Consider the following 26,900-nt stretch of genomic DNA (forward strand, 5'->3'; position numbering starts at 1 on the left):
GCCCTCCAGCAGGCTGAGCATGCACAGGGGCAGCATTGCCAGGCACAGCAAAGGTGGTAGGCTTGTGAGCACATCCTAACATCTCGCACAGACATGGGGAGAAGTCCTGGGCATCAGGAGCTGTCAGCACCAGCTGCAGGCTGGGACCTCCACCCACCACGGTGGGCTGCTCTGTGAGTGTGAGGCTCCTTGGTGTCTGCCATAGCATCACCTCTTTTTTTGGGCCACCTCTCTGTGCTGCAGATACAGGGGACGAGTAGGTAAAGGTAGTCTGCTCTGAATGCATTTCAGAGCTCTCGTGGAGGAAATAACCCTTTACCTGTTGCTCTGGCTATCCCAGCTCCTGATGGCAGCGCTGAGGAAGCAGAAAAAAAAATGGGCTTTAGCTTGCATTGGCTTGCGTTAAAATGGCAATGAAGACAAAGTAGGGTGGAGTGCCAGCTGAAATCCAGCCCAGACCTCCTCTAGCCTTTAATTTGACCTCCTAACCCAAATTAAAAGCCAGACTGTTTTCTGTTCACAGTTATTTTAACTAGTGTTAACTCTGGCTAAACCACTGAGCATTTTATGGGTTGGTTTGTTTTAGGTGTTTACTCTCCTCTCCAGATATCCTGCCAGTGTTTTGTAAAGTGGATTTTTATTAGGGTGCTACAGGAGTTTATGGAGTTGGAAGAAGTAAAGTACCTGTAAAAGGGGAGATGTAGTCCTTTAAAAGATGAGCTTTACAGCCTGAAGGCTTGCCTGGTTTTGTTTTCAGCCCTACAAATGCATACAAGAAAAGGCGATAGCATTGCAAACCTGCTTGTGTCCTGAGCTCCTCGCTGCTGGAGCAACACTGGGACTACTTCAGAGTGCTCGGTGCAGTTTTTCTCCATGCTAACCCAAACCTTTTTTTCCAAACACACCGGATTGCTTGGACAGGCTGTCGTTTTGTCATTTCTGACCTAATGACGAGTGTTTCTTGCAACAGGCAAGTTCAGGTTCCCCATTGCCACAGGTTGGCTGTAGCCGGGCACATTAGTACAAGGCACTTGTCAGGCTTTCCTCTTGGGGTGCTTGTTGCTTGCCTTTGGGGATGTGAGGGAGAAAAGTTAACGCACACAAGGGTGCAGCATGGAAGAGAAAGCTTTTGTTGCCTCTGGGGACTATCCTTTGGAGGCTGGGTGACAAATCCGTGCTGTCCCCACTGGCAGGTGTTGCCCCAGACCTCAACCTCCTGAGCTGAGGAATCCCTGGCATTGGAGCAGATGCAGCATGTCAAGGGGTGCCCTGGATTGCTCTTAAATCTGTTAAATCTTGTGAATTTGCTGTTAAATGTTTCTTGTTAAAATTTAAGGGCCTTATCAATGAGTTGAAACGGCTTAATTACATTTTTTTCTCTCCTTTTTTTCTTTTTTTTCCTATGTAAAACTGGTATTAAATTATTTCCAGGACCTGTTTTCCATCTTGCTCCCAGGCTCTCCTTCATACATCTAGGCAGTCCCCTCGGTGACCTTTACTGCTCAAATTCAGGTTGGCTCCGCAGGCTTTTTCTGCTGTTTGCCTGGCTCGGGTTTTGGTGTGGTTTCAGTGGTTTGTTTTTCTTCAGTCTTGCTTTGCTTAATATAAAATAATAATCAGAGGAATGAAATGGGTCTAAGCTATAGGGAGAGGAATCTATTTCAAATAAAACATCGTAAGATTTTACAATAACCATAGCGGTTTAAATGCATCTCGTTGGCGTGCTTCCACGGAGCCGCTTGGTGTGGCTGCAATTAGAGTGCTCGGTGCCTCTCTCTCTATTAGTTTGATCACATAAGAAGCAGCCTCGCTGACAGCTCGGGCACCTGGATAGATAATTAAAACCCGTCAATAAAACAACAAAATGCAGCGTGCAGCGGGACTCGTCTGTGCTAGCATTAAACACCACAGATAATTACACCGCACAGCAGAGGTTGGAGAGCCAGCTTCTCCATGCTCCGAGAGATCAATAAAAAAGACCAATTCGTAATGAAGAGAATGTTACAGGAACTGGATTTTCATCTCCCTGTCATTAGGTCCTTTGCTTTTAAGGTTTTGCAGAGGCAGGGAAAGGTTCTGTTGAGGAATTCTTTGTTTTTGAAAGCTACACATGCGGAGGATTTGGCTTTGCTTTTGTGCAGAACGTTATTGAAAGCAAATGTGGGGAACCAGAGGCTTTTCCCAGGGCTTGTGGTTCTCTTCTCCCCCTCCACACTCCGCTGCCTCCTTTCCTTTTCTTTTTTCCTTTCCTTTTTTTTTTTTTTTTTTTTTCTCTTTAATTTTTCCTCTTATTTGCAAGCCATCGTGTTGCCTCCACTTAGACTCCTCTTATCAGGGAATTTTCTCTTTGCTTCCTGTTTACTTTCTCCAGGGTATTATTATCTTTTTTTTTTTTTTTTTCTTTTTGGCCCTTCCTAAAGGGTTGATTTGGAAATATCACATATTGACAGGGAAGAACACACTCCTGGATGATTTATTCACCATGACAGGCTTTTTCTTTAAGCAGTCATCCAGAGAGAAGATTTTTGTGTTTCAGAGAAGGAAAAGGATGTCTTGCAGCGTTGCCATGAAGGATAATGAATTAAGTCTGTCTCTTACTGTAAAACCATTAGAAAAGTATAATAGACCTTGAGAAACAGGCTTGGATATTGATGTCTTGGCTATATTAGCATGTCTAGTCACATGATGGCTTCCTCGTCTTTACATAAAAAATAGCCTATATGAAATAGGTGTTTCAGCTGAGGGAAGGGGGAAAGAATATCTTTGGGTTTTGGTGACTCGTGCTAATGAACACAGATGAGCTGGCTCGGTGGGCACACGTAGGCATTAAGAATTGCCTTGTGCTACAGGAGAAGGAGGGTAGAATGAGTTACAAGCAGGGTTTGGCAACAGCAGTAAAGGAAATGGCAGCTCAGGGCTTTCCAGTTTAAAGCCAGGTTCATGGCCGTGTGGCCTGCAATTTTTCGTGCTGTGTTTAAGACCCCTCCTGCAATAGCCTAATTCTTGTTCTTCCTGTCTTTAAAAGCTAGTGCAAATAGTGTAAAAACGCCCTGAAGTTGTAGGCCAATAAACATTTTAACTATTAAAAGCACATATTAAGAGCTGAGCTATGTGTGGGTGAGATCAGGCATTTCAGAGCTGTGGATTAGGAGTGGGCATTTCAGTGCCGGGGTCAGGAAGGCGACTACAGTGGCTCCAGGAAAATCCATCTTCTGAGCAAGACACAGCTCTGAAACCACCAGGGCCGTGAGAGCTGGTTAAGAGATAGAGGCTAAGCACCTCAAAGGTGTTTGAGACCCTACTCAGGGGCTTTGAGGTCTGATAAGTTGCATCCTTGCTTTCCCCCTGGTGTCAGAGGGAGGTGGGTGATGTCCCCGCTTGGAGTGGCTTCCAGCACACCCCGTTCACAGGAGCTCCCGGCCACACCAAGGGTTGCTCCACCTCCGAAGAATGCCTCTAAGGGATAAGGACCAGGAGGAAGACCGTGTGTTGAGGATGAAATGGACAATTGGATCTCAAAGCTTTTTGCATCCCTGTGCAAAGATTTCTGCTTGCTCTTCTCCCAGGTCTCTAGCTCTGTGGAGGCTGCCCCCGTGGTTTTTGGCACTCGCTTTTCTTTTCTGGGGCAAATGACCCATCTGCCTGGGATGGGGGAGCTGGAAGGCTTACTGCTAATGTGCCTGTGATGATTAGTGCTGAAAGGCTTCTCTTTGGGATTGATCTTTTATTTTGTGCTGTCTTTGCATTTTTTTTTTTATTTTTTTTCTGGCAAACACAACACCCCAGACATGTCTAGCCTGATGCTGTTGACATGTCTGTGCTATTAAAGTTTCTGGAAAGGCCTAAAATAAACATCACCTGCCAAACTATTCTTCCTTTCTTTCTTTCTGGTTTGGTAAATATATCAACAATGTCAGCATTGGAAAAAATCAAAGATGTCAGACCAGGAATAAGCAGCTGTTTATGTCTTAAAGTGCTTCTCCCTCACTATCATAAGATGACCTTGTCACTTAAAAATCATAAAAATGTTGCTAGGGAGAAGGAATGGAAGTATGCTGAAGGGAAATTAAGTTTTTATTGTTGTTGGTTTTTCTTTTATTTTTTTTTTTAAAGTCTGAATTGAGAGTTGCAAACAGAGTTGAGCCCTGAAGCTGGTTCTGAACTCAAATGTTTCCTTCAATCCCACTGTCGTAAATGGAAAACAAATACCACATGAATTATTATTGTTTCACATTAAACTCCTGAAATTCATTTTCCAGTGAACAGGAAGAAGTTCTGCAAAAATAATCCTGATTTTCTGTTACAGTTGTACTGGATCAACACCTCTTTGCTAGGATAAACATTTTTCCGTATCTGAAAGACAGAACAGCTACCTTGATAAGAAGAAATCAGTATAGTTGCAAAAATAACAAAGCTACTTTTCTTTTCTTGTTAGTGGGACAGTTTATGTGCTTTCCAGGAGATTGCTTTTCTCTCCAAAACATGTATGTAAATAATATGAACTTCGGTTTCTCAGATGCTGGGTGCCTCAGGATGATTTTTGGGAGGGTTTGGGGCATTCTTCTTTCCTGAGCATACAGCGTTCAGTCTCACAAGTTGGGGTGAAAATGGAGATCTCAGGTTATGCTTTATTTTCAGATCTTGTTAGGCACCTGTACCTTTGCAAAGAAGTAGATTTGTTTGAAGGAGCCGATGAATCAGCACTAGAAATAAGAGGTGCTCGTGAAAAGGCAGTAGGAAGAGGTATAGATGGATGTGGAAAAGGGTGACTGTGGTTTCCTGGAATATTGTTATCCTAGAGCCAGTGATGCAAGCAGATCCTGCCCTGTTGGAGGGGGATCGAGCAAGATGTGGAGCTGCTTTTTTGCGGTGTAATGCAGGGGGATGCTGACCCCTTTCCACAGCTGGCTAGCTTCAGTGGGCTCCACAAAAACACGCACAGGGTGCCACTTACGGCAGCCCTCTTTGCAGCAGAGACATATCCCTACCAGAAGCTGGATGGCGCCCAACTCATTAGATGCGTAGCAGGCAGCAGGCCACCAAGGGCTCTTGCCATGGTAATGACTTTTTGCAATTACTGACTTGGGCAGAATTCGAAGGTAGAGGTGAAAGGTGGCATATCTCTGAGTTATCTTTTCCCTGGCTGCAGTTGCCCTAATTCGTCTCAGCAAATAAAAGGAGCCTGCTTTGCCATTAGCACCAAGAAATCACAAGAAATCAGTGTAAAATACCGTGATTTAGAAGGAAAAGCTAGTGCTGCTCGTGGGCTGGTTTGCTGGAAAAAGAATAAGGTACAATTACATGTTTTTCCTTCCCTTTTCAAGGCTTCAGATGCATCTTCTTTTATGCATCTCCTTTTCTAAGTCACCTCTTGTGTGTCACTTAGTGTCATCTGGGCCTTTAATCTGTCTGGAATGAAAAATGACAAAACCAAAGAGACCAAGAAGCTGTTATAAAAGTGGAAAAAAGTAGGAGCAAAACCACGGCAACCGAAGTTTTACCGATGAGTGTTTCTTACCTCTTCCTTGCCTTAAAAGTTTTGTAGGCTGATGTCTGACAGTAATAGTTGGTTGAATGGGTATTTTTTTTTTCTGACATTTTTAGACCAAATTGCCTTCTTCCTTTAAGCATGCTGGAGTGAAAACCTGCAGGTTTCATCTTGAGGTCTTAAAAAGAAACTCAAAATGCCAAGTACAGGGCACAGTTTTGCTGCTGGTATGAAATGTACCGAAATACGTGTGGGAAAGATTTTATTTATTGTTTTTATGAGCCCTTCTTTGAAAGTTATGTGAGGTACTGATACCACTTAGTATTTCAGATTTTGTTTGGGAGTTTTTCATTTTGTTTTCAGTTGTTTTTCCCCAGGTGGCACTGACAATTTGATCTCACCTTCTTCTGACGTTTCTGTGCTTGGTAGGCAAGTGTTTTGCCATCCTCTATGTAGGGAACTGCTAATGTACAGGGAGGCTGCAGCACTTGGTAGCATAAGGGGAAAAAGCCCATCCTAGCAACCCGCGTTCCCCATTCACCTCTTATATTGTGGTGATATTCCAGAACACAGCACACCTCGGGGGATATTAAAGCTGGTGTTAGCAGCCTGAAGCAGTTGGGTTTATAACCCAGGCTTTCAAACATTGGTTATGAACCTGGAGCTTTCTAGATTGCGTGTTTTTGCTTCTGTTTTTTGCATTCAAAATGCTGGTTCCGAGTTCTTGCTGCCTTGAAAGCATGAAAAAGAAATGACTTTAGAGAAAGGCTTGGCTATTCAAAGCAAATGCTTCTTTACAGACAGAAAAACAAGAAAACATATGCAGATGAGCCCTAAATGTGTCTGTTCTTGCTTCCTTCCGTGTTCCTCCCCCCTTTCAAAATCCTAATAATTTTGGATCCTGACTCAGGATTTTGAAATGTCTCTTTGATCCATTGCTCTTGTATTCTATGTAACATGGCCAGGGTTGTCCCTACTGCCAGCGAAACTATTGATTAGGCTGGTGCAATTGCTTTTTGAAAGGCACATTGAGCCCAGTAAAGGATTTTTGTTGAAAGTGAAGTTTTGGATGATGTTCAGTGCCTCTCCTGGAAGGCTGCCCACTCACACAGTCCAAACTACCTGTGATATCCCAGCCAAGCCACCTGTCTGGTAGTAGTGAGGGTAAGGACAACAAAGTCATCCTTTCTTTTAATAAAATTATGTTTCTGTGTGTATGATAAAACTAGTCACTTGCTGTGATAACTGGCTTCTTTCAACAAGAAAACATGAAAACATCCCAGCCCTCTGGATTATCTGTTATCCAGCAAAAGAGCCTGATGAGCAAGCGTATCAGCTCTTATTAATCTTTCCGTAAAATTAAAGAAATTATGGAGCTTAAGGCAGTGACTAATGAATCAATTTTAATTTATGGGCTCAAATAAAATCCTCATTAAGCCTGACAAACTATAGCCTCAGGTAAACACAAAGCATTTCCACTGCAGAGCTAAATGTGTTCTGTGCTGTATGTTGAGGCTTCTGCCAGAAGAGCAGTGGGGTCAGAGGTCCCGTGTCACATCGGAGGAGGCAGCATCTTAGAGAAAGTAAATGTAGTGGTCTAGCCCTTAGGAGATCTCTTTCTGGCATGCAAAAGGATAAAAAATCAAATACTAATTATATTTATTTCTGTCTCCTGTTTGTTAAAAAAAAAAAAAAAAAAAAAGTGAAGGAATTTTCTCCATGGGATTGCTGTTTCCTGAATCCCCCAAATACTTGAAAGTTGTACACAGAAGTGCTTGTATTTGCTGCATCCCTCAAATACTTGAAACTTGTACACAGAAGTGCTTGTACCATGACAACAGAAGCAAATGTGGGTGTTCACACACACACACACACACAAATCAATCACCTGTAACTGTGAGCCATATGTGCTGCAGGGTTGGTATCTTTCAGGGCCCAGCCTGGGTGTGCTTTTCACCTGAAAGACAAGTGCTGCAATAGGAATGGTTGCTGCGTGTAGGGGAACAGTAAGACCTTCACTGAGAATAATGTTTGCTTTCAGAAGAAAACATACCACCTCAGAAAATGCATCCATTCTGGGCAGAATGATTGAAGAAAACTTAGCCATTTACAGATAATACAAGCGTATTGGCTATGTATGAAAAAATACTATTTTCACAGAATCACAGAATATCCCGAGTTGGAAGGAACCCACAAGGACCATCAAGTCCAACCCCTGGCACCACTCAGGTCTACCCCAAAATTCAGAGCTATGACTAAGAGCACAGTCCAAACGCTCCTTAAACTCCGACAGGCTCGGTGCCGTGACTGTGTCCCTGGGGAGCCTGTTGCAGTGCGCGACAGCCCTCTCAGTGAAGAACCTCTTCCTGCTGTCCAGCCTGACCCTCCCCTGTCACAGCCTGACCCCATTCCCTCGGGTCCTGTCACTGGATAGCACTACAGAGAACAGATCTGCGCCTGCCCCTCCACTGCCCCTCGTGAGGAAGCTGTAGGCCGCCATGAGGCCTCCCCTCAGCCTCCTCTTTCCAGGCTGAGCAGGCCCAGTGCCCTCAGCCGCTCCTCCTACGTCTTCCCCTCTAGGCCCTTTGACATCTTCGTAGCCCTCATGGTCAGCTTGCCGGCAACCACAGCCCCAGACCCCTCTCTGCAGGGCTGCTCTCCAGCATCTCGTCACCCAGTCTGTACATGTAGCCAGGGTTGCCCTGTCCCACGTGCAAGACCCGGCACTTGCTCTTGTTAAACTCCATGCGGTTGGTGATCGCCCAGCTCTCCAATCTGTCCAGATCTCTCTGCAGAGATTTCTAGACAGCGTATTTGGTGAATAGTTCTTTTTCCTCTCAGTGTTACTGTTTCCAGTCTTTGCTTTGCATTAAACAACATTATTCAAGATGATTATTTTTGTGGAAACATTTTATAAATATTTTGTAAAATCTATTTATTGTGCCTGCTGTAAAATATACAGTGATTATTTTTGCCACAAATGTTGTTGCTTTAGCTTTTACATTTCATTTAGTTGTGACATTGATATTTAAGGCTAATTTCAAGAACTAGAGGGCCACACACCCATATTCGTTATTTATAAATCTTCCTCTCAACTTGTTCTGAAAAAAATAGCTCCTGGTGCTGTAAGAACTGCTTGGAGGGGAAGGGGCTTTGCCACTGTTCATCTCCCCTTTTGGGAAAAAAAAAAAAAAAAAGAAAAAAAGCCTCTTTATTATGTGTACAGGCAAAGCATTATCTTATGGGTATGAATTAGCTGGAATTTAGACAGCATGCAAGAAAATGGCTGCCTAAAGAGCGGTGATAAGCTGATGGGGACGTGTGTCAGTGTTTGCCATCAGCCTTTGTGTGGGAGCTTCCTGAGCTGATGCTGAAGTCCCAGTTTCTGCATCTTCACCCCTGCTGGTGCTGTGCCAGAAGATGTGCCAGACCTGTCCTTCTGCCCAGGCTGTTTTCTGACTCTCTTCTTTTGCTTTTCAGATGCAGTAATCGGACCCAATGTGCAGTTGTGGCTGGCCCTGATGTGTTTCCAGACCCTTGCCCTGGGACATATAAATACCTAGAAGTTCAGTACGAATGTGTCCCTTACAGTATGTATCTTGATATATTTGCATTTGTTTCTTTAATGGAGAACTGATTTATTGTGGAGATTGGGCCAGCCTTGAGCTTGTCTCTTCTTGCCTGAGGACAAATAAACACTCAATGACAAACTATGTGCATCATATGAGACTGAGGTGATAAGATATGAAAAATTGTCCTCTGTGCAAGGTTTGTGCTTAGGTTAAAAATATCCTAATAGTACCCCATGTTTGCCTTGTTATGCAGCGTTACAGTTATGTGTCACCTTTTTGGAAAACATTTGTAAAGCTCCATTAGTGAATGCGTATACATAGTGAATGCATATACCGTAGGAATAAAACATTATTGCTAGCTTATAGCTTCTCTTTCCAGAACTTTATGCTTGTCATTGAATAGCAGTGCACTTCCTTTTAGTGTCCTTTTAATTGGTGACATTTGATAAGTGCCTTAAATACAGTATTGTAACAGCAAGGAGATAGAAAGCTTATGTTTTGGGAAGCGTGATGTTTGATGGTAGAAACTACTAATTTGTAAGCTTCAAAAATTATGAAGGCAAATTGCATACTTGCCATTTAGCCTGAATTTTTGAGGGCGGAAAGACAGTCATCTGGGATTACAGCAAGACAGGCTGAATGGGAAATGTCAGAGTTGCAAAAAGTTAAGTGTACCTCAGAATTTGCTTTCCGTGGAAAGCAAATCTGTTAGATGCACTTATGGTCATACTGTCAGAAATGGCATACCTCAAAAAGAAGTAAGACCGGTAATACCAGGAGTGTACTTTTTTATTAGCAGTTGTAAAGAGCTGAGCAGTGAATAACAGCGCTATTTCTAGGTTTTCTGTTTGCGAAGGCCAAAACCCAAAGCTCATAGTATACCTCTCAAAATAAGAAGACAGACTCAGGAATGGGTGCTTTTAGGCCACAGAATTTTGTTGAGAGAGTATCGGGAGACTTCAATGTGCCGAAACTTAAGATTCAGCTGGAGGACTAAGAACATCGTTGTTGCAAACAGGCACTGCACCATTGCGTCAAGCGCGGGCTGCAGGAGGGCAGACATGGCTGAGGGACACCAGGCAGGCTGTCCGGAGGGGAAGCGATAACCTCGCAGTTCCTCGTGTGGTAGGTGACCGCCTGCCTGCCGCTGTGACATGGAAAGGTTGCAGAGGGTTTCGTTTGTTGTGAGGCAGTTGGAAACCTCAAAGTGAGGGCTGCAGCTGAGACCTCGTCTCTGAGCAGAAGGATCTCTCTTCACTGAGGGACTCTGTGTGTCTCTGCCTTCGGGCGAAGGGGGGTGGGGTGCTCAGCGGGTCTGTATTTGATTTTTCTACACAAAAATGTGCAGCTTCTAAATACGGTGATGGAATATTTTTTATGGGGTGAGCTATTAAACCCATGGGAAGCGTGACATTAAGGGCTTAAGGTCTGCCCTAGCAAATGACTGGTTTGAAGGTATTCCACTCTAAATGAGGTCTTTCATTGTACAAACAACGCTGTGCGTAGGGAGGGTGAGGGGGGATAGGTTTCTACTTATCATAGCAGGTTGTATTTCCTTATGATTTGTGATTTGCATGAGGTATGCTGTTCCCTCCTGAGACTGGGCTGGTAAAGCAATAGTCATTACCCAGTACCCCTCTGTAGCCTTTGTTGTATATAAAACAAAGAGGAATAGTGGTGCCTTGTGAGAAAGGTAATATGCGAATATTATGCCCCGAGGTGTTAATCGGCCTTATGTACAAGATTTAAAATAACTCTTGTGAGAGATTGCTCAGTACCAAATGTACAGTAGGGACTGAATGTGTTTTAATGACCTGAATGGTGTGAGGAAAACAACAACAACAGCAAGCTGTGCTACCTTTGCAATTAAGTTAGTGACTTTGGTGGCTGTTTGCTCTGTTTGCTTATGAATCAAATATACTGCCTACGTGGGTAGACTTATGGGAGGAAACGGGGGACAAGCATGTTGTACATAGGATGCCTTCTCCCAGGTTTATTGTTCTGCGTCCTTTCATTGACTGAAATTTTGGGTCAAATCCTCACAAGTGTAGAACCATGGAAGTTGGCTCACAAGCCTGCATTCATGGAAACCGTGCACTCTCATCTGCTGCTGTGAAGTGTGAAACCTAAGGCCTTCTCATACCTCAGTCTCTCCCTGGCTTCGTTACTGCCTTTTACTTCTTCTCTCTGAAAATGGCTGGCGTGACTTAGCAGATGTTCCTCACGTGGGCCACAGGAGCACCCTGTGGCTAGTGCCACAAGCAAAAACCATACAAGCAACGGGAAACGGGGTGAGCTCAGGAAAACGAGGTCAGCAAGGGTGTATCTGGACAAAAGCTACTCCTGGTGGATAAAATCTGTTTCCCCCTCGGTGACGCCTCAGCCATTTGCCATGGTTCAACTGGTCCTGCACAGAAGCACCGTCTCCCACTGGGTTCTTGTCACCAAGCCCAGGTGCTTCAGCCCAATTTGGGTTGCTGCCCAAGTCCTTTCATATCCATTTCTCTTGGCACCGCTACCTGACCCCAGCTACAGTTCTGGATGCTTGGCTGCAGGAGAGGAGCAGGCTGTATGGTCTCTTCAGGGCTGCTAGGGCGATGCCAGGGAAATCCTTCCTCAGCCACTGGCATTTGCTCCGCAGCTCCGTGCACCAAGCCCTTGGTGCACAGCAGCATCTACCAGATGGCCATCTCCTGAAGAAACACAGCAGTTGCGTAACAAAGGAATTAATATTTCAGCAGGCACGTATATTTGTGTGCAATTCCAGCTCGCTTTGTCAGGTCGGATGGTTTGCTCCCTAAGGTTTCGAGTGGTTGCTTGTGGACTTTGAGGTAGGGTTTAGCCAAGCGCTGGCTTGGTGGCAGAGGGGAGTTCGTGTGGGTCTCAGCAGAGCAGTGTTTAGGAGTCGTCTTTAACAGATGTTAGGACTGACCTTGGACACTTACACTCAATAAAGGGCTAGTGTATACACTCCCTCAGAGGAAAATTACGGAACTTAAAACTCTCAGTTGGGTTGCCCGCTTCTCTTGTGATTTTTTTTATTTTATTTTAATTTCGTTTTTCACTCTTCCAATAACGTGGAACATTTTCGAGAAGAAAATATCCCCCTTTCCTCTCAGGAGGGGAAAACCTCCTCTCCTAACTTCAGTAGCTCATATATTTTAAAACACCCTTTATATTACCCTCCCTGTAGCACTCCTCTGTGCTTGCTAGGGTTACCCCTGACAAGGAGCATTTCATGAGGCTGCAGTTACTCTCAGCGTGGGGAAAACAGATGACTATAGAGCTAGTCCTATCCTCTCCTCATTTTCCTGACCCTGCAGTAAGTTTATGCGATGGCAGATGCTATGTACATAAATGGGGAGTCATTACAAGAAACCGTGTGTGTTGTTTTTGTGCTGTTTTTTTTTTGTTTGTTTGTTTGTTTTTTCTCTCTGATAATAACAATCGGGTGAAAAGCAGCAGGTGATTGCAGTAAGTAAAAAGATGACCTAATTTGATAGGCTTCACTGGCATCAGTTACCATATTTTTCTGATCTCAGAAACAGTCACCAAATTAATTTTGTCTTAAACCAGACCTTGGTGGATGCTGTTTTTTTATCCTCTGATGTCTCTTTGAAATACCTCTCCTTTTCTTCTGAAATACTGTTGGTTTTTTGTTGTTGTTGTTGTTGTTTTGTTGTTTTTTTTTTTTAATCCATGTTTCTTACAGCTGAATTTTATTTTAATGGTTATGGACCAAGAGAGCTTTTCCGTGGTTTTCTATTAAATATGTGCTATTGTAGACCTGCAGCTTGCCATTGTTGTGGAGACGTGGCACACTGCAGAGATATGTCTGAGACTGCATTTTAAGCTACATTTTGCTGTGTGTATGTATGAGAAACCCCGTGTTGCAAGGATCCCTGTGATCCCGTATTCTATTGTTATTTCTTAGCACATCCGTCTCCCCTTCTTTCTTTTCTGGGCAGTGCTAAACGGGTAATGGAAACAGCCGTGTTGGAAGTGGTTTTGCGAAGCTGGGTATAACACTCTGACAGTGGATACCACAGCAACACTTCCAGCATGTGTCTGTTTATGGCGCTTTTATTCTCCTGTTTTCATAGTGACAGTCTGTCTAGGAGTATAATTTTCCTTATTTCATCTTTGTAATGTGCTGAGGAACTTCCTGTGTTACTTGTGAGCCAGTGCAGAAAGCAGATGAGTGGTTTATCCAATGCTGCCCATACACGAGACTGGTGACAAGCAAGAGTCTCCAGTCTCACAGGACTAATGGTGGTAAGAGAGCTGCTGAGCTACTTGTCATTGTAAGCATCATAATATATCAATCAAAACATACATTTTCAATTTATAATCTGACAAATCCAAACCAGTGTACTGGTTTTGCCTATGCACATATAGCCTGTGCACAAATACACCCAGTTTTTCCTGAGCTCTGAAGTCCCCTAGGTTCTAGGTTTTGAAGTTAACAAAAAAATCTTGTGTGCTGTTGTCCTTCAAAACACAGCTGTTTTATTAAAGAATGTGAAAACCTGCAGGAGACTTAGAAATACTGAGGTACAGAGCAGGGCAAAGTGGAAAAAAAAAAGGGTGGGAGCTCCACAGGCCCAAGCGTGTTGCTGCATTGATAGAAAGGACTGCAGGAGCAGGAGGGAATGAGATTCACGCCCTGGGCATGGCAGCACCTCACCTATCATATCACACTGTGATAACTTGCAGCTCGTCCGGGCGACAAGTCTACTACCAGGTTTTAATATCGGAAAGATCTATTCCAAGGACTATTTCCTGCAAGGGAAAAATGTGACTTCTGAGGCAGGATGAATTGTCCTCCCCTTCCATTCCTCTAGGTAATAAATGTTAGAGAGGGATCAAATACCTTTGGTGCGTACAGACATTTTCCTAGTCTTTTAATGCTAATAAAGGGAAGGAAAACAATGGTGGAGCAGTGTTCATCTTTTCTTAAGACTTTTTGTTGTTATTATTATTTTTAAACATGGAAACTGAAATCACATTTCCCAGTTGCGATATTGATAGGAGGAAAGGTCATTTCTTTGCTAGAAATATTCCTCTTATTGCTGACAGAAGAGCAGATAGGCTCACATATCAATAAAAGTGAGGGATGGTAAGTGTGATGTGGGAACAGAATTCAATAAAGTTTTATTGTATCACAAGTGGACTGAAGTGCATTTAAAAACATTAAATGAAGGCTCACAATATCTGCTCCGCTGGACCTTAGGGCCAGTGAATAGACAGATAATTGAATAATGACATTTTTAAGAGAATACAAGCACTAGAAAGCAAACTGATATTTTCATCGCTCCGAGATTGCTGGTGGAAAGGGAAAGAAGGGGGAGCAAATTACAATCAGAAAACAATTTAATGAGACCACTTTTTTTTCCAAGAACATGGTTCTTAATTATTTCTGAAGTGCTGTAAGACTGTTATGAGGCCTCCACATTTTCCCTTTGTGCGTTTTCTCGACGCCTTCCCTATTGCTTGAGAAGCAGCGTGTGCCCACCGAGAGCAATGCCATATTTTGGTAAACAAATGAGCTTGTGGCTTCTCCAGTTTCTTTTGCTCTATTTTTTTTTTCCCTTTTTCTTCCCAAGAGAACTTTCCCCCAGAGAAAACGGAGAAAATGCCAAGGGATTAAACAAGGCTATTGACACTTTGGTCAGTAAAGAGTGAATTCCCCTCTAAAGCCAGGCATCCTTTGTTTTAGTTAAATAAATGATTTGTGCGCGTGGGCTGGGAACAATAATAATAATAAAAAAATAACTAAGTACCCATTATGATTATTTCTGAGCAAAGACTCTTTACTTTGTATCCTGCTGACAAATTGCCTTTCTTCCAAGGCATACAATTTCACCGGCACTGCGGCCAAAAACCCTCTTTTGTATGCACTGAAATTCTCAGTTTAGCTTGTCGGTCCTTTGTCCAAGGAGGCAGAAACAAAGGACCTGTTACTTCCCCTATCAGTCTTCTTTCACTATTCACTGGTGGGGAGAGTGCACATAGACAATAGCTGCCTGGAAAGCACCCTTAATTAAAATAACTCGATATTGCGGGGCTTTGCGAACCTGAAGCCTCTTAGCCTGGAGGCTGAGCTATCTGCGAAATTTGTGAGCTATCTATCTGTGAAATAGGTGAACGCGAGGTTTTCAGGAATGGGAGGAAAACTACATGCTGACAGCTGGGGGAAATAAATGTGTTTGAAAATTTGAGAGTAGCCTGAGATGAAAAAAAAGATCTTTTTTTTTTTTTTTTTTTGTGAGAAATGGTGAAGTCAATGAGATGTAAGACAACGTGCTTCATTTTTAAATATGAGTTGAATTTGAGTAAAATTAAAGAATAAGGTGATTTAAAGTGTTTATGTCTGTAATGCATACTTGTTTAAAGGCCTGCTGTCAGCAGAGTACTGTGGATTTTCTCCTGAGAAGTTGGACAAATGTTAGCCAATTCTGTATCACGAAGGCCACCACAACCTGCTCCATCCATAATTTCCAGCATGTTCCTGTGAAAAGCCAGCTCCTGCTGACTCTGTCATCTCTGTCCTTTCCTCTAGATTGTGGGACACTTCTTCCCCAACTTCTGCCATCATGGTGTTTCTGTGAAAAGTCATCTTTTTTCTCTTTTATTTTTCTTGAGTGTTTGGCAGGTCAGCCCCTGAACTGGCTCACCACCCAGGCTTAGCGTATTGAAATGCCTCCACTACCTGATGTGTTGGTCTTTACAGCACACGCTGCTTCTGAAAATCCTATCTGCATGCCCGACAGGGTGTGTTCCCTGGTGTCTTTGAATTGTGCACACGTATTTATTGGAAAAGACATCATAATGTTTCTGCTGAGCTGAACTGGATTAGATCTGAAATGCGTCAGGGGAAGAAGGTTGGACAAGGTTACAGCTTGGGCATCCATGAGCTTGTCAGCTATCGAGGGTATTTTATTCCACATTTGCTGTGAAAGTTAGTAAGGACAAAGTCTGATGGACATGTATTAATATTGGTTAGAAAAATGGCTTTGTAGCTTAGCAGATTGTTATGGAAGAGTTGCCGCAGTAAGTACCCGTTTAGTCGTGAATATTTGAGAGTCACTTCTCTGACCATCCTGTTTTCAAACTGCTCTCCTAAGTAATAATGGAAGCGAAGTAAGCCTTAAAATGAAGTCTGACATTTAAGCCAGACACCTACAAGCTTCATAGTTGTTGAAGGTCTCATGCTCAAGCAGAGTGAAGACCAAAATATTACAGGAGATAGCAGGGGAGAGTTTAATTTGACCACAAGGAGGACGTACACCCCTCCACATTCTTCTTTGTCAGCCCTATTGTAAGACTTGCATTACTTCCAGACTTTTTGTGTTTCAGTCCAAAGAAAAATACTCTTTTTTTGCAACATTACAAAATGGCTTTTTTAACTGAAGGCTGAACTGACCAGTTACATGATGAACTATGAGGGCAGCAGCCAGGAGCATGATCTGCCGACAGGTGTCTGAATGGCACAACGTGTTGGGCTACATGTGGCACAAATTTAACACCCACAGCCCAAACACAAAGACTTAAAGCAAGAAAAACGACTTTAGGTTTGCTTACTTTTTTTTTTTTTTTTTTGAGGGAAATTCAGAACTTCTTTTTCCATTTCTTTGGAAAATCCTGAGGATCTTTTAGGAAACATTGAATATATGTGAGAGAAACAGCAGCAGTGGTGCAGTTCTTTTCCTGGTGACAGATATAATTAAGAAGAAATTATTTTTTTTCCTTTCCAATTAATTCGTAAGTAGGTGCAAAGTGAAATGGAGACCAGTGACAAGTTTGCAAGAGTAAAACTCACAAACATATTGAGGGGAATGTCGGGGAGCATGCTAAGCATGACAGTAGCTTAATGTTCATTACAGTTTTTAGCCAATACACTTGTGAGAAGGTTTCTTTCTTTCTTTGGATAATCTGAAAAGGTTCCCGTGGTAGAGGAACAGATAGTACATTCATATCTGCATCCCCACCATCATCTCCTGCTCACAAATTTTGCATTGCAGAGCCCTAGACTTCAAATAAGTCAAAGACTTTACCATAGATATGCTGCGCGTTTCTCATGTTGGATGTTCTCCTTGATGTCGACCTCTGTCAGTTCTCCTTCAGGCCTCCATGACTGGTTTCTGTTATGGAAGCTGAAGATGGAAAACTGTGATGAAAAGTGAGATTTATCTCATTTTATGAAGATTATGAATCTAAGGGAGTAACTTAATTACTAGCGTGACTTCAGAGCACTGCTATTCCTCCTCATTCTTGTCCCACTTCTGGTGAGAAAGTGTACACCATTGCTCTGGGTTTAGCCACTTCCACTAAAATTGGCTTAATTTTTTTTTTAAATCTGTTGTCTGAATGTCTTTGCATCTGAATCAAAAAGTCTTTAAAGGCACTGGGAAGCTTTCTTTCAGTATCAGCAAAGTTTGTGCCAGGTTTCTAGCAACCCAAGGCTTTCTGAAGGTGTTCATCTTTTTCAAGAAATCCATCTTTGTCGCACCCATTTCCAGCACAGTGAGTAATTGATAGTATCTCAGCTAATAATGGAAATTGTAACCATGCTGGGCAGAAAGAATAATGAAATTCTGGCCAATTCCTCAATGCATTAATAATTCATGATTTCCCCCACCTAAGTGGCTGGTGATTCCGTATCCAAATAATGGAACAGCTTTCTACTTTTTGAAATATATCTGGGTAGGGTTAATTAACAAAAATGGCTAGAAAACATAGCAGTCTGGCCCCTGCAATCATGCTTGTCTGCTGTACATACAGGAAGAAACCACCGGCTTTAGGTCCTTTGTACTAACCGGTATTTCTCTTCTACTCCTGACAGGTGTACCTCTAGGTATTTGCCACCAATTTGCTGTCTAACCATGACCCCATAGCTGACAATTGTTTCTGAACAATTCTGTGTCATTAAGAGGAATGTATTTCTTCCCGTCTTTAACAACCTATTGTCTAAATTGCGCTATTACGCCGAGCACCCTCCAGAGAGGCCGATATGGATTTCATATATTTTATAGCAGATCTTCATGAAGATAATATTTATATTTCCAGATTTTATTCGTATCATCCTTTCATCTCTCTCTCAATAAATACCGCAAAGGTTTCTGTCATTGGTGCAAGCAGTGTAAGGAGATTAAGACCATCCTTGCCAGGTGCTATTATAAATCCACAAAAGAAATGAAATACATTTATTGGTTTTTATTCTGGCCAATAGGGAAAAGGGGATATCTGTATCCAGTGGTTAAGTTTAGGATTGAAGTTCATTTCTTCTAGCACATCAGGGAGGAGGAGGGAGGGGGAAATTTTGAGTGTATTAAGGTAAATCCCTTTAGTGTGCGAAATAGTAAAACGCATCTTTCCAGATCTAAAAATACAGCTTTGTTGAGTTTCTTTATATTAAAAGGGCTCCCAGGAAGAGAGCCAAATGGATCTGAATGTATTACTTTTTTTACTCATTTCCTCCACTTTCCTTGCTAACAACATTTCCAGTCAACTTTTAATAACAATATAGGCCTGTATAAAACCATAATAGTTGTATATACCTCAAACTCTGGCAAGGGAGACAGAAACACAGACTGCACAGCATTTGATTTTGGTTAGCTTCTGTCTCCCTTTCCAAGAGGAATTAAATGGCAGGATTTGTGGGGAGCTGAGGCAAAGGGGCCCTCCCTAGGGCATCCTTTCGAGATAAAAAAAACCATAAAACTTATCTCTATGGGTTTCTTTTCCTAAACCTCACCCAAAATTTGCCAGTTGCCAGATGGTGCAGAAATGTTGACTTGCTCAATGGGCTCATGTCCTTGCCAGCTGCCTGATCAGCTCTCACGGCACTGCAGGAAGAAGACCTTGGCTGCAGAGCCAGCGATTCCCAGCTCACGGCTGCAACGAGCTGCAAGGCTCGTGCATTTCCTACAGACGCTATCTAGCTGGAGGAAAGCCTGTGCAGTTATGGCAGGTTGTTCCTGAAGGGGGCTGGGGGGGCTGGCTGCCTTTTGGGAGCTGGGGTAGCGACCGATTCCGATTAGAAAAGATTTGTTCCAAATGATTTCCCAGATGAATGTACTGCTGAGGGTCTAAACTAATCTCCTCCTCCAAAGTCTTTTTCCCTCCATGGGTAACTTAAATATGTCTAATGTAGTTTTAAAAAACGCCTTAATCTCATTTATCTTTAATTTCTCTGTTCCGCTCTACAGACCCACATAAAAGGATTTACATGGAGTATTTATCCCTTCCAATATCAAAAGCAAATTCCCTTCCAGATCTCAAATTTCACTGATAATCCTCAGAGATGTATAATTTTAATTTACCTTGCAGATGACATCTACCTGGTTTCTCTCTGCTTCTGTGAAGGTATTATTCAGCAGTGCCTCATTAACTCTCAATATTTTTTTCCCCTCTTGTGCATTGAGTGGTCTGTCATAGTGAAACTATTGTCTTTGCTGGAGAGCACAGACTAGTTCAGCAGAGGCTGGGGCTAGCATATCCCTGCATAATCCACCAAGTCGTCGTCTTTTTTTTCTTTCTTTTTTTATCACAGTAGAAGTAGTGTCAGGCATTTATCCTTTTGCTTTAAAAATTAATAATTGCACATTCTTCAATTTAAGCTCTCGCATAGGCCTGCGGGACCACACAGACACGCAAACCTGAAAGCTTCAGAAACCTCGGATGTTCAGATCTGCAAAATCATAGCTCTGCTAAACAGGATAGGAGCTATTGCACTCTGTGGGATTCTGAAAATGAGCCCGTTACATTGAGGTGCCCTAATGAAAGCTTAGCTTCCCTGGAAATCTACTTCCAATGTCTATATATGAAACACTCCAGAGTTACTCCACCTATGTTACTATTTAAAGCAACAAAACATGCATTTAAGTGCTATTCCGAATGCAACCTTAGGAGACATTTCCCATGTTTTTGCAGCACAGCTAAAAGGGGGGCAGGAGGAGGGGAGGTGTGTGTGTGAAGGCGTTGTAGCCAATGCAGACTCAAGCTTGAAAATTTGACCCTAAGGAGATGAAAATTCAGGAAACGATATGTAAGTGATATTGGAGACTTTTTTTTATTATTGGTAAGATTTGGCACAAAACCTTGAAATTGTAAGGTACGTGACTTTGATATTGTAGCCTCGCTTGGGAGAGAGGAAAGGAGTGGCTAGTGGCTCTCTTTGGTGTAAAATTACACTGAATCGCTACTGGTGGTCTTTCTGTTGTCATAAAATGAAATTAGCCCTGCTTCAATTGTGTTTGTGTCCTGTTGCTGCTCCGAGTATTTATACTTAGGTTAGCAGCACCTGAAAAAGGGAAGGCTGTTCGCTGATACTCGATAGAAAGCTACAAATGTGGAGGCATCATATATTAAAATATAACAGCGAAAATGCAGTCGTGTGTGAGTGCTGGCAGCAGGTTTCATTCACATGGTGTGTTTCCACTACACAGGTTGCATGTACAGGGGACGTCTGCAGTTGTACCCCAGGTTTCACTGGGGCTTTTCCCAGGGAGACCACCTGTGTGTTTACACCTAGGCATGTGCTTAAAAGCTTGATGAATGTCAGCGTGTTTACGTTTTATATATGCTACACACAAACAGCATAAACCTAAACCAGGGATAGCTTTGCATGCTGAGGCTGGATTTGTGAAGAAGGAACAAATCAGCCTTTGTCCATTTAAAGACTTGCTCAGAAGAGTGAGCACATGCCGTGTACGTTTTAAATGAAGTCAATAATGAAATATGTTCCAGATGACTGTGGTGTGGGGGGACACAGCAATTATCATAAAGTGACAAATCCGCACGCTGGCGCTTTGGAAACAAAAAGTCAGTGTTTCAAATCGAGGCCATTGCAAACACATCCTGGTCAAATTGTCATCTTTAATTTCTGGAGTTTAAAACCAAGCAAACAATGGGCTTAATGAAGGTGTAGCTGTCTCCGAGCCCATGCTTTTGATGAGAGCCCACTGAAACACCTGGGAGTTTTCTCGTTGACTTGGAGGTAATTTGAATGTACGGATTGAAATTGGGCAGCATTAGACTCAGCGTAGCCTTGGTTAATAAATTGGGTGAGTCTGGGGCTTCAGATTTGTGAGCTGAGAAATTTGAGCTGCGGTGATGTTAATAGGGAGAGACATTTGCAGTGCAAAGGAAAGGCTTTTCTTTCTCAAAGGGGACCACTCCATCCTCCCTTCTCTTCTCAGAGACAAAATTAAATGGCTATCAAAGTCTCAAACCAGCCCTAGAGTGAGTATACAAGACAACCATTCCGTTTTTTTTTTTTTACTTTTTATGAGAAAAAAGAGTGCTTTCTGTTGTGCATCCTTGCATTTGAATATCTCTGTTGACGCAGAGTCAACCATTCTGTCCAGTCATACAAGCATCTAGCAATCTGGTTATTAACTGTTGGAGGGAAATGGCGCCTAATTATTAACCTATTTTTCTGGAGGGCAGATGCTGATGCCTTGCAATGGCTCGATGAATCGGGTTTGCAGAGCAGCCTGTGTGTGCCAAGTGACAGTTGGCCATCATTGGCTGTAATGTATGGAAAGGAACAACAAATTGCTTTGCAACACTTCTTCGTGTGCATGTTGATACTCATGTTAAAATGGGTTTTCACAGTCAAAGTCAGCCCAAATCTTATCAATTATGAATGGCTACAACAGATGGTATGTATTATTGTTTTTAAGAATGAGTGATACATTTCAAATGAGAAACACATGTTGCTCAGCAGCTTTAGCTGCCATTTCTGAGACAGGAACCAACTCCCTGACCCCTCCTTCCCCTCCACTTGCTGGATAATATCCTATTTTAATAACCTGAAAATGGAGACCATGAAATACTGCATGATGGAAAACTGTGAGCAAACATCAATTCCGGTGTAAGAGGATCCTGCTCTTTTTCAGCTCAGCTTGGTGAGAGCTGCACCTGTCTGGGCAAGGGTGAGATTCATGGTTGCAAGCACAAGTATTGGTCAGCCCTTCCTAAGGGGCCTTGGTTAATGGAGGTCCTGCAGAACTTCCTACCTGCAGATTCAAGAAGTTTTTGCAGTGCTACTGTAAGGGGCCGATTGGTAACGTAAGACCAATGCGTATCGTGATGACATTGATGAGTGCTTTTTCAGGTGCCTGGCTTTGTAGAAAATACTGCATTTTCCTTCAGTAAGCCGATTTTCTTTTCAGTCAATATCTGTTGCATTGCTTTGTTTGAGAAATAAAATGGTTTCTCTAAACACAACACATGAAAGATCGTTGCAGAACAAAAGCACGGCTCTTGAAGAGCGATCCAGATGAGAGCAAATGTGTAACTCGTTTACGTTCAGATCATCACAGCCCAGTAGTCTTCAGAAACTGGACTGACCATCTTAGACACTACATTCTCTAAGCATGCGCCTATCTTTACTGTTTTACTCTCTGTGCACATGCCTTGTGTGGAAACGAGTAAACTGTGTAAGCATCTGCAGGATCAGTGCTTAATTTGGTGGAGAACAGGCTGTTAAAAATCTTCATCACTTCTACAAAACATGCTGCAAAAACATTTGCTGGCTATGATGTGAAATACATCATTAAGGCACATATTGCCAGAACAAATGAGCCAAAGGTATTTTGTGATAGTAGCCTTTCAAAAATAAAATCACAAGCATTTGCTTACTTTCTGATTTATAAAATTACTACAGCGTGTTGGCTGAAAATGGGAGTAAAAAGCAAGTACGTTCTTCCTCCAGCTTTTTAAAATTCACACAACATTCATAATACATCAAAATATTCATTTCTGCATCTTTAAAACCAATCATATTAGTTATTCCCCTGCTGAATTTAGTGCTTATTCAAATGCACTCTCTGCTCTCCTTGAAAAGAAATTCTGGCTCAATTTCTTTAGCGCAAAGCCCTTCCTTAGTGCCTAGATAACACAGTGTTATCTTATTCTGTAATGCTTCACCATACAAAGCAATCTAAAACCCAAGGAAGCATGCCAAGAGACACTGGGCAAAAAGCCCTTATATAAAGTTTGAACTTCTTTCCCTTAACAGTGCAGCATTTACGCAGCCCTCTCTTCAGGAAAAGAAAATAAGTGAATCAAAATAAAGCTGTAAAGTTAACCAAGAAGTTTCTGAAGTACTGCATTAGGTATTTATTTTAATTGGAAAAAATACAATTTATTTCGCTTTTATCAGGCAGAATCAGAATTCTGCAGTGTCCTTTGCTAAGCATGGGACAAACTCCCTGTGTCGTGCTGTTGGGCAGACCTGAATATAGAAGATTTCCAATGAAAAAGCATACTTGGTCTTTTTGTAGTGAGATATTATGCTCAATGGGTCTTCCTCACCCTCTGCAGGAGTGCAGTGGGAGTTGTGCAATGCCTAAAGGATTTATTTTCCCATAGACTTCAGGGTGAGAAGAAACAGACTAAGATATGGATAAGGTACCTTGGCAAGAGTACCTCAGCCAGTGCCTCTTGCCACCACCCAGATCTGGCTGCTTGAAGCTCCACAAGACATGAAAGCTTTCTTCTTCCCTTCCTCTGTGCTCATCCTCCTTGTGATGCTTCTTGTCCAACACTGAGCTACTCCATTTAATGTGCAGTCAGTTACCTTTGCAGCGCGGTTTGCAGGCTGAGTAAATCTGAGCAGGCTGACAGGCTCATTGCAAAGCAGAATTTGTTGGAAGGAGCCCCGGGTAGCCAAGATTTGTTGGTTTTCATGTGATATCCAGAGTCCATGGAAATCGGGTATAAGAATGCCATTAAACAGTGTGGAGATGCAAGCTATCTGCAGAGAGATTATTTATCACTTTCTTTTCTCTCTGCCTGAATTCAGGGAGGTTTTATTGAAAATTCACCCTTCCTCTCCCCCTTCGATGCTCTTTCCACTTCATTTCTCGGATTCTCGCTTACTCTACCATAAATATACCTGCATGGATGTGACTATGGCTTTACAGGCTTCAGCCTCTTAAATCCAAATGCTGTTCCTTGCAGTTGACCTCACCTTTCAGGAGCAGAGGGTCTCCTGGAAGACGAGGCTCCAGGAGGATGTCAGCTTGTAGAGCGTTGGATTTACTGCTAATCGCTCAGCTCAGGCCCTTTTTTCATAACTTTTTCTCGTCGTGCTGGCAGAGAGTCCTGAAGGGCTGCTCAGTCCCAGGAATGCAGAATTAGCCTAACTTAATGCTCACATGGCTTTTGCGGCATCCACGGTGTGTTTTACTTTGGCCAATCAATAGGGTCAAGAGGTGAGAGTTTGTCTGGTTTATATCACCGTTTGCCTGAAGTCAAATAGGTAGCCAATTAAATTTTCCAATATTGAACAAGAATAGAGCGGTAGTGTCAGCTCTTCTACAAATGGATATTAAATTACATGATGTAAAAGTGGCTACAGATGATTCACAGCGATGATATGACCCAGTTACGTGTTTATCGCATTCAAAAGACAATTGTGAGGTTGATTTCATTGCCAGCTGCGTGGTAGTTAATGATCAGTAAGAAAGCCTCAAACTGAGAACAACTTCTGTTCTAAATACAGCCCGCCAATCTCAACCGCACAAGTTCCCAGAATGAATCGTGTGTGTGTAACGGATCTAAAAATAAGGAGGAAAAAGCTTTTATTGAAGAATAACAGTATATATTCACCGTAAAACCGTTCTTCACTTCAAAAGAAAAATCTTATGCAGAAATGATGGACTTGCTTCTAAATGCACATAATTGCACTGACCTACAGCTATATGTCTCCTGATTAACGCTGGCAGTAAATGAAAGCCCTAATACAATTTTGAAACCTACGAAATTAGCAGTAGAAGCCAAAATTGTTACTTCCTCTTCAGACTGACATTTTTAGTGCGACCATTAGTTTTAGAAACATCAGGCAAGCTCTTTACCCCCAGTCGTCTGTCCAGTACCAGTGTTTTAAAAATTCATTTCTGGAAAGAATTGTGCATACGATAAGCATCGGTTTGAAAATTCAATTTGCTGCATAAAGAATTTGGGGACACAGTTTGTCATAAAACAAAATAAGTCAATTAGAGCCTCCTTTTCACACCCTGCAGGTTTTCTTTTAAGTGAAATAGTAAGAATTGTTTTAGGTCTATAAAAGCATAGACATTAAAGCCCCGAAGAATGATGTGCTACAGAAAATACTGAATTGGAGGTACCTAAGAGAAAGTTAATGTTATAGTGTTTTGCCTTTGATTGTAGGTTTTATTATGTGGCTTGTTAGTTCCATTAAAAATAAATATGCAAATATCTCTTGTTCTAAAACACATTTTATTGGAAAAGCCAGGATTTCTTTCACATGTAAATTAAAAGCTAGCAGCATCCCAATGTCTCCTTTCAGCCAGTCCTGCAGCAGAGACATTTCTGTGGTGGTGTGTGGCAGCTCTGTAAAAACCCATGGCAAAGCAAGTGATGTTCTGGACGGCAAGCAAAGAAAACTATGGCTTTACTTGCTTGTCTTTCTAGTTGAATGTGTTATGTGGACCTGAATTTTGGACTGGAAAATGCTCCCGTTTGGCCTTTTGGAAAGGTTTTTGCCTGCCTTGAAATGGGTTGGAGCAGAAAAGAGAATTTCAGCACTGCTACTTAAACCTTTGAGCCCTCCTCTTATCCTAAATCTAAACAAAAATCACTGTAGTTTGTCAGGGAGATGCCTGATCTGTCATGCTTGTACAGAGGTGAAGCTTCTTCACTAGTACATACCTAGTGGAAGAGGTTTTCCAACTTTATGGTGTGCCAGACTCCAAACCTAATTGATGTGGACTTCAAAAAAAAAAAAAAAAAAAGAAAGAAAGAAAGAAAAAAAAAAAAAAAAAAGAAAGAAAAAAAGGGAAGTGCTGGAAGTATAAATACTCTGTTGTGTACCTGCAGCATGCAACTTAACCCTCAATTTTTTGGAATAGACAGAAATAGTAAAGTGTTGTAAAAAATTGGTCATGACTCTGTAAAGTTTAGTCTGCAAGAAATGATTAATGCAGCCTTGTTTGATGGTTATCTTGCTAAAGGTGCTTTGCAGTGGACATTTTGTACTGCCTGTGATACTCCTGGCTGCTCAAGCAACTGAGTAATTGTGAAAGGATGAGTGAGAAAAATAGCAAGCCTGGCAGGTGAACCTTGCAAGTGAAATAATAGAAAAAAATAGTCTTCTTCCATTTAGTGTGAAGTCATCATTAATAGAGTTTTTGGGCACTCTTTCTCTTTTTCTTTTTTTTTCCAGAAGAACTAATCCTTGACTGTTTCACTGGTAGTGGAGCAACATACTAAAATCTCGCAGCTGGTTACTTGGGGTGGAACTTCCCTAAATGTGTTGATGTTAAAATTTCATTGTTTTTAAGCAAATTGACCAAATAAAATAATAAAAAGCCTGCTGATTGCAGGCCTGTGCATACTTGACAGTAAGTGCAGAACCTGTAGGTTGATCTGAACTTCTCAGTAAATTGATTTAAAAGAGTTAGAACTATATCAGCTGAAAGACAGAGTAATAGAGTAACCACATAGGAACTGACAGCTGTTTGTCTGTGTCCCATCATTTTTTCCAGTTCCTTTTGTTTGTTTGTTTTCCTAAACATTGAAGTTTCCAATACTGATGTGAACAAACCACCAGTACCTCTCTCTCTCGTATTGATACCTGCTCCCCTGAAATGAAGCTGTTACTCTAACACATGCATATACCTGCAGAGCTGAAATTGCAGCCTGGGGTTTTTGTTCTCCTAGCTTCTGGTGGCAGAAAGAAGCTGCCAAATGCAAGCTGTTTGAAAAGTGCTTCAGGGGATGCCCAGGCTTGCCACATAGCATCCTAGGGAAAAGAAGGCTGTCTGTGATTATGGAGATAATTTAAACCAGTTGCATCTCAACAT

The 26,900-nt window shown here is 42.2% G+C and overlaps 1 protein-coding gene across 6 annotated transcripts in view; it reads left to right on the forward strand.

The window, feature by feature from the left end:
• The window catches only part of ADGRL3 (adhesion G protein-coupled receptor L3), a 509,447-nt gene that overhangs the window by 289,296 nt on the left and 193,251 nt on the right, over positions 1–26,900 (forward strand). For 5 of the 6 annotated variants that reach the window (XM_082759666.1, XM_082759667.1, XM_082759662.1 and 2 more), the window contains exon 5: positions 8,969–9,078. The exons of the other annotated variant lie outside the window; for it this stretch is intronic. In XM_082759666.1, coding sequence (XP_082615792.1) covers positions 8,969–9,078 — 110 coding nt within the window. The remainder of the gene's footprint in view (positions 1–8,968; positions 9,079–26,900) is intronic. 6 annotated transcript variants of the gene reach the window in all.

This window comes from Aythya marila (assembly GCF_965140915.1).
Source record: "Aythya marila genome assembly, chromosome: 4".
NCBI lineage: Eukaryota > Metazoa > Chordata > Aves > Anseriformes > Anatidae > Aythya > Aythya marila.